At 35.7% G+C, this 8,676-nt stretch overlaps 1 protein-coding gene across 1 annotated transcript; it reads left to right on the forward strand.

The window, feature by feature from the left end:
* LOC136677218 (PAT complex subunit Asterix) lies at nt 1–8,418 on the forward strand. The gene is made up of 4 exons (XM_066654686.1): nt 1–199; nt 2,625–2,730; nt 6,624–6,721; nt 7,737–8,418. The coding sequence occupies exons 1-4, from the start codon at nt 150–152 to the stop codon at nt 7,801–7,803; spliced, it is 321 nt and encodes a 106-aa protein (XP_066510783.1). The 5' UTR covers nt 1–149; the 3' UTR covers nt 7,804–8,418.
* The last annotated feature ends 258 nt before the right edge of the window (nt 8,419–8,676 follow it).

Here is an 8,676-nt window from a genome sequence, read left to right on the forward strand (position 1 = left end):
TTTTTTTGTCGTTGTTGTAGCTCAGATCGCTCTTTCCTCCGTGTGAGCTTTGTGTTGTGAGGATTCATATTTTGTTATTTTAAACGTGTTAAGTCAGATATAAAGAATAGAGGGCTATAAAGTCGAATAAACACATCTTAAAGGATATAATGAGCTCCAACAGCATGAATGACCCGAGGAGACACAACAAAATATTCCGGTCAGTATAAATAACATGTTGAGTTTTACAATATTGACACGGTCTAACATCAGCAGATTGGCTAAAAGTAATTTTCTATTCGATTAATGATCATTAACGGGGCTTTATTGTGTTGTGTTTTATTTCAGAACTTGGTATTATACGCAAACAGATTAAACTCCCCAACACCGGAGCTAATTTTCACCCTTATGCCTCGTCTTTGAAATTTAGACCAATCAAGTGGTCGATACCTCAGTCACGGCATCCTCTGAGCCAGTTGGAGGCCTCGATATAATCACGTGACATAAACGACCCGCATCCTTTTATTAGCATTTGGTCATTACATTTATGTACTGTAAATATAACTGTTGTAAAAATTAATTTTTTTACTACAAACTTATTTTGACGAGTCTTTATAGAATTAAAACCTGAAATATTTTAATAAATGCGGTAAGGAACGAATGTTCTAGATTCAAATGTAACTAATTGCCTTATGAGGATTATCATTGCAAGTAAAAACATCTGATATAATAATGCCTATTATCATAAACTAAACTGTATTTTGTTTGTCTCAGTCTTCTATAACAATGACTTGCTATAACAATGAATTACTTTATAGCAGTGCGAAATTAAGGATATTATCACTAGCTACATTATTTTATTCAGTCAATTTGATTCCGCCTTCTTTCGACCACATGAATAGTGTTTCTCCAGAACACCATAAGCTTGTTCGAGATTAACTGTGCCTCGCCTTAGTGGTCAGCGAGAGTAGCCAATTGCTGAAGAGGATAATAAAAAAGCCGTCAACACACACAGTAGCCACCTGCAGCCCATTGAGCCCTGTCAGATCTCACGGCATTTCATGACATGTCCTAAAACATATTTAAGGTAATATAGTAAATTAACTCACTCTATGAGAAATCCTGACATTATTACTGTACATACAGGGTCTTTAAGAGAGATACGTGTCGCTAATTGAGATTTACATTTTAGAACTAAAAGAAACAAACAACGGTTTCAGCGGAGCTTCTAGCCAATGTGTATTAAGCTCTGTCGTCCTGTCACCAGGCTGTCCCTCGTCCTGCGCAGCTCCTGGTGAGCAACTGCAGCGGCCGGCTCTGCATCCTGCATTTATGGAAGGCCATTGGGCTCTAAACATGTTAACACATTGTTAAAATTGTGAGAGTTAACACATAACATTCAGTCATGATAACTTGACCAAAAACACGTTTACACGCTTTTTAAGGTCTCCGCCAATTGGAGGCCTCAAATCCGGGCATATCCATACATTATAGGACTTTCATCACACATAACAGCTGACAACTAAACATAAATCTTATGTGAACATACTCCCTTCGTTTCACCTTTATTATTCATAACATAGTGAGAAAAGCGCTAACGTATAGCTACGAAGATCCCTATGTGAGCAGTGTGAAGACAGCAACACTAGAGCTGATCCCCACAGCAACCGGAAGTTTACTTTTTCCAATAAAAGATTCTGGTGTTTAATACCTTAAAATTTGCAAAAATGCATATAATTATTCAACTTCATAAAATGTTCTAAAACATAATATCAATCATAATTCTATATTAAACAAGCATCACTATTCTCTCACACTATGGGTGTGACACACAATGTGTTCATTATATATGTGTGAGTTATGCTTAATTCTTTAAAATATATACTTTAAACTGTTCAACAAAGACATTGTTCAGAACATTAAACACTGGCATTTTTTCATGATATGGTACATTATGGCTATGCTGTTTCAGCAATAACACCATACCAGTGGGTAGCAGTAAAGCATCATGATTCATAAACATTAATGATTGCCAAGAGCAAAAAAAAAATGAAAATACACAACCTGTTAACATGCAAAATATATATGTGTTAACACATTCAAAATGCATTAACATGCACATATCTTGTAAAATTATGTTATATGCGTTAACACGGATATTCCTACGCGTTTAGAGCCCAGTGGCCTTCCATATGCATCTGCCTCACACTAGTGAGATTATATAGCAGCTTATCATTGTGACTTATAGCAGGTGCAGACGCAAGTCAGACAAAAATATAACTGGCATGCACTGCCGAAACAGACGGCAATCGGTCTGCACAGTGCCGGGTGAAGTTGAACAAGCCCCCTATCTTCTGTTTGGGTCTTCAGAATTTTTAATGGTTCATTTATTATTTATTTGATTGCATCTATCTATTTTGCTGTTGCCTGTCCATTTTCACAATTTCAGTGTGGTCATAAATGCAACATTAGTATTATGCTAATTGGTGGGCTGCAAGTTTTCATTGATTGTTTTTTATATTATATACATTACAAAAAATTCTGACACCCGTCATGTCAGGGCTGATCGAATTTATTGATTGTAGTGTAAACTAACACTTTAAACCACAAAAATTAAGCATGTGTTTGTTTGTTTGTTTGAGCAGTTATAAGCCCCCAAGCACGGACACCAATCCAACACTGGAGGACCCCACCCCAGATTACATGAACCTCCTGGGCATGATCTTCAGCATGTGTGGACTTATGCTCAAGGTGACACACATACATGTCAACAGAGTGTTTACATGAAAACAGGGCAGATGTTCTATTGCGTTATACATGGTGTTGGTGGTGGACTGTACTGACTGCTAGAGAGATACAAGTGATGTGTGGACGCCTCTCCTAATTATTGAGTTCAGGTGTTCATGCAGATAACCATATAGTCTCTATGGATAAACACTGATATTAGATTATTTTTACCCTACGATTTTTTTATCTCCTAAATGTTTCTGTCCACTATAGTAGCATTTATAATTGACCAGGGCATAAAAGTTCCAGGTTTAAAATCTTCATTCTAAGATCTTCATTTTGATCCCATTCAGCTGTTTTTTCTGTGGACACCCAAACTCAGTAATTAGTAGAGGTGTCCACATTCTTCAGCTATGTATTGTCTGTATTTGTTTGATGGATTTTATACCTATTAGCGCTGTAACTCACAATCCTGAAGGTCATTAGTCGCAAGTGATATTGGAAAAAAAAATCCTAACATTTATATATAAGAATTGATTAAATATTATATTATTATATTACACACAGTGTTTTATCTCAACTGAAACCTTTAGAACTTTAAAGTTTTAAACATTGATGTGTCCAGAGAGGGGCCATTTATGTGTGATGGACAGGGGATGTTTAAGGGACATATTTGTCCCCAATAGAGCTAAAAATAAGAGGAGATAAGAAAGAAAGTGTGTTTAAATGTTACTGTCTCCCAAACACTGTTATTTTCTGAGTGAAGCTCTGCGGGAGCTGTTGACTTGGGTTTAAAGGAGGAGGAAACAAACAATCAGAATTAGATCTGTGGCTCAGCTGGACTCATCTGAGAAGAACGTTTCATTGCAACCAAAATATACTTGAGTTATATTGGCCTAGGGGTGCATAAATGCCATTTTTTTCCTAACCGTGTAAGAGTGTATGTGTATTTTTATACTTGCTGATACCAATACTGATACTTTCTTAGAATTAAACAATTCGGAGCCTTGTGCACTAGTGTAGTTATTAATTAAAACATTTTTGTTTAATAAAAAACTTTATTGTTAATTTCTGTAACTGTCCATTTTTTATTTAGCACTTCCCACATTACACCACCAATAATTTGAATTTCCTACTGGGATCAATAAAGTATCTATCTATAAATTAGTAACATAAGCAACAGGCTCTGGATATGCATTTGCACAGTAAGACAGTTTGATAAGACAGCTTCCGTTATTCGATAACGGTTGAGAATTTTGTATTGGGCTCTAAAAGGTGCATAAATCCCTGGTTGTCAATGACCGAAAATGGTTGATCATCAACAACAATATACTGTGTAAGAGATAGAGCTGGGTTATATGGCCAAAAATGTTATCATGATAAGTTTTTCTATATATTAATCTCTATATTTATCACAATATTAACAATTTGGACATCCTTCTAAAAATGTAGACTGAATACACCAGATGTTCGTTATTATAAAATATTAACATTTTTATTATCCAGACATAACCCATAGTATGCACTCAAATTCACAAAGAAACATTTCACTGGAACAATAGCATAATTTTCTTACCACAAAAATGAATGATATCTATGTCTTGTGTCATGAAAACATTCTTGGGGCATTACCACCTCAAGCATTTAAAGAAGCAGAAAGAGTATAAAGATTTAAAAATAATAAATAAATAAATACTCCAAGTGCTGAACTGTAAAGATATTGTACTTAACCCATTAGAACAGTGGAAGGCTTGTAACAGTGGGAAAGCATGTTCATTCATTCATTGTCTGTATCTTATTCCCGGACTGCCTACCGGGCCCTAATGACACCTACTGTTGAAACACGTGAGTTGGAACTGTTAATTCAGCCGTATTTCACAGAGAGAACTTAAAGTGGTGCCACTACACTGTCTGTTGTTAATTCAGCCATATGTCACATTCCAGTCCGGTAGCCAAACACCCTATTTTCCCCAGACAAGTGCTCTTTTTGAGATCTAAAAAATGCATCCGGCAGATTTCAAAATCACCAAAAATATTTTGCTGCCTGCAGGCTTTCTACTGTCCCATTTCTTGTCATAAAATGTTAACTTTGATGACGTTGTGGAAAGTTAAGCAGAAGGTGCGAGGGTTTAAGTGTTCAAGGGGTCAGAGAGCTAACAGCTGATTTGGGAAACGTTTGTGCTGCTTCAGCGCTGTAGGTCCACCATCCACCACGGTGCAGCTCAGTGTTTTACTGGAGCCTTGAACAGAATTGTGTTGAACGTTGCTGAGGTAATATTTATCATAGACTCTTCTTAAGTTTTGGAGAATGTTTCTGTGACACAGCCTTTTGTTTTCTACTATATATTTAACAAACAGAAAGTCATGAATACACGGACACATCTCACCGTTACTGACTTTCTGATGAATAAATTATACCTGCACAGCATTTGGTTTAACTTTACAAGAAAACGGACAAAATCTTTGGGTTATTAAAACCAGAACACCAGAGCGATGTGTTACTCAAAATAAACAAGACTGAGAATTTGTTACTGCACAGTTTTATCCATCAGACCCTTATAGAAATATAAATCAGTAATAAATATCTAGTTCCCAGCGATGCCCTGTTCCTTTGTCAAGTTTAGATTACTCGGTTGATAAAATGTTACGGTGCTTGGTTTTATAAACGTTCAAAAACTTAAATGTTAAAATGTTATTTTGTTGTTTTCTGGTAAACGAGTTGCTTTAAAGTCATCTAAACACGATGTTTCAGTTTTGTAGCTTTGTATGAACAGGACATAACAGGCTTTCCATGATCATACACACACTGTCAGCAACTGACAAGATAAACTATTTTTATTATTTGTTATTATTGTAAACAAGACATTGGTATGAAGCACCAAAGCTTCTCCAGACCTTCCAATGACAAGGTTATGTATTTTGAGCTTTCCTGTTTTTGAAATACCAGAAACATCTCTGTGACAATGACTATATGGCTATAGGGTCCTGCAAATCTAGGCTTGCCTAGTTTCTCTTTGCTCTTGTCCAGTTCAGGGTTGTATTGGATCCAGAGCCGACCCAGAATCACTGCAGGGCAGGAAAAGTTCCGGAGTTGGGAGTGTTTATTTATTAAGAGCATCAGCCTGATCTACGGTGTCGGTTCCAATATGTTTTAGAAAAAAACACGTCAGGCAACAAACATTGCTTTCACAAAAGGAAAAAATATTTCCCTGGAGGAAAGCACACTTTGAGTGAAGAAAACCCCACCTTGTTTCGAGGACAGTCAAGACAGTGCCCCAAACTCACTCTCCCTGTGTGTGAGGGAAGGTTTCTGCGCTTGTGGGTCGACACATCAGACAAAATTTACCCCAAAACACAGTGAACAGGAGACTAAAACATATTATATATATATATATATATATATATATATATATATATATATATATATATATATATATATATATATATATATATATATGCATACACACAACGAATTAAACATATTATAGTCTTGCTTAGATTCTCACGTCCATGTTCATTTACTGTAATAGCATGAGTATACACGCCGGATAGTGTAGCTGTGATAACTGGGAATAGATTTGAAGGTTTACTGAACTTGTGAAGTAATTCCAGAATGCCAACATTTTGAGTTGTATGCTCATTAGCGCAGCAACGTGCACTAGGCATAGTTATCTGATGTTGGTATTGGAGTCTGGTTTTGCGATTACGAGTATGAGTAAATGAACATGGTATCAGGTGGTATGAATCACTACATTAGCCCCATTATCCCCTTATCTCCAGTGTACAACTAAACAATATAGATTTAGATGTCTCAGATTATTAAAAGTTTATAAACGTCTTTTAAGATTAGGTATTTAGGTGAGATTATTGCTTTAAAGCGCTCCATCTGACTGTGTTGTTTGTTTGTTTGTTTGCAGCTGAAGTGGTGTGCATGGATCGCAGTGTACTGCTCCTTCATTAGTTTTGCAAACTCACGAAGCTCAGAGGACACTAAACAGATGATGAGCAGTTTTATGTGAGTACAACATTTCTCTACCTTCTTGTTCTAAAGAAGTCAGAATTGGTGACAGTGATGGTAAGTTATCCATCTCTGAAATCTATTCACAAAAAGTTATTAAACTAAATACTTGGCAATACACAGCTGATGTCTGACAATTGTTTTGACATGGTTCTGTTTTTTTTAACCCGTTTCTCATAGACATTGTGACAGTAAAGAAACATATTTAGTTGTGGTTTCCATTATTTTCATCATACAGGAACACACATTTATACATAAGAGAATGTAATTCTGTGGCTCTGCACATTAAGTAAGCCACCTTTCACCCTGTTGGTCAATGGTCAGGACCCACACACGAGCCCTTACAGAGCAGGTGTTTCAATGGATCAGACACAGCAGTGCTGCTTGAGCAAACTCACTCACTGTCCGCTCTATTAGACACACCTATCTTCATCCACATTGTCAGAGAAAATAGCTCATTTCAGCAGAAGTCGATGTAAAAAAAAAAAGATTCTATGAGTCCATTCACCATGAAATTTCCACATATTATAAAGGACTGCTGCTTTGTTCAAATGATTTAGTAAACTAAAATCAACAAAAATGTAGATAAATGTTTTTGAATTGGACTGCGACGATATTTGAGATTCTAGCCCATAACAGTTTATAAGAGTGAGAATGTCCCTGATTTGTGGTTGTTGAAATTTAGTTTTGGTTATTATTGTTTTGTTTTAATTATATCATATGATATTTTCTGTGACTAATGTGGTTTATTTAAATTGAATGCATTGGCTTTTATTCTCTTATTTTATTTTTTTGACTATGTGGATGTTTTGCTTATTATTAATTTAAATAAAACTTAAAAGTTATATAAAATAGAATTAATATTTTCAGACAGAACAGAATCTTTTATATTCCTTTATAATTAAAAACTTTGCCCTTTATAAATGTCTGATTTTCTCATTTATGTTGTTTTTGTGAAGCACTTTGAGTCGGACTGTATCAGTAAAATTTGTTGTTGTTTATTATTCTCCAGGTTGTCCATATCAGCCGTTGTGATGTCATACCTGCAGAACCCTCAGCCCATGTCACCGCCGTGGTAACAAAAGTTGATTTTGAGAAAAAGACGCAGGGAATAACACAAACAGCAAGGATTTATTATGCTCTGCTCATCCAAATAGGAAGGTGAAATGGGACCATCCTCTGACCTTTGACTCCTGTCCAGCAGTTTTTGCTGAAATATGAACACAGTGTAGATGCTAATATAAAATAAAAGCCATTTTTTAAACTTTCAGCAGTGAGAGATATTTCTGGTTTTACAGTCCTTGTTCTGTAAAAAAAGTCTGCATTAATATTATACTTAATATAACAATAATTAAGTTTGACATGAAACCTTGTCTAAAATTTTGAAAAATAGTGTACCTGTAATTCATATATAGAAACTAAGCCCATTTATTAATAACTAGTTATATCACATCACTGGCCACATACAACCACCTATTAAACATGTAGAGGTTTAGCCCCACCCACTCAGACTAAAACAAGTACTTTTTGGATTTTCATCAGGATGATGCTGGATATTTTTGGTCAGTAGACTGGTCACAGAATTTTTATTTAACACTCCAGCTGCTGTGTCTGATCCACTGTACCAGTGCAGCACAACACTACCTCCATGTTAGTGTCACTGCAATAAAATGCCTTTCTGGGTGTTGGAAGTGTGCCCTCGTCATTGAATGTGAAAAAGGATGAATAAACTATGCAGCCCAACAGACGAAATGTAGTCTGTTATTGTAGAACTACATAGTGTAGCTATATGGTCAGTAGAGCTGGTAAAAGGGACATTGTAGAGTGTGAAATTAGTGTATAAATAAGAAGTTTGCTTTTACAATGAGTAATATATAATAAATAGAAATCATATACATACATAACCTATTCCCCCCCCAAAAAAAAAAAAAATGGACACTGCAATATGTAAA

Source organism: Hoplias malabaricus, chromosome X2 (genome assembly GCF_029633855.1).
Source record: "Hoplias malabaricus isolate fHopMal1 chromosome X2, fHopMal1.hap1, whole genome shotgun sequence".
Taxonomy (NCBI): Eukaryota; Metazoa; Chordata; class Actinopteri; order Characiformes; family Erythrinidae; genus Hoplias; species Hoplias malabaricus.

Bases quoted from the DNA above. Each gene is read 5' to 3' on its own strand.
- LOC136677218 (XM_066654686.1), top strand. From the start codon at position 150: ATGAGCTCCAACAGCATGAATGACCCGAGGAGACACAACAAAATATTC. The intron at 200-2,624 runs GTCAGTATAAAT...TTGTTTGAGCAG, and splicing joins AGACACAACAAAATATTCCG to TTATAAGCCCCCAAGCACGG. The intron at 2,731-6,623 runs GTGACACACATA...GTTTGTTTGCAG, and splicing joins TGTGTGGACTTATGCTCAAG to CTGAAGTGGTGTGCATGGAT.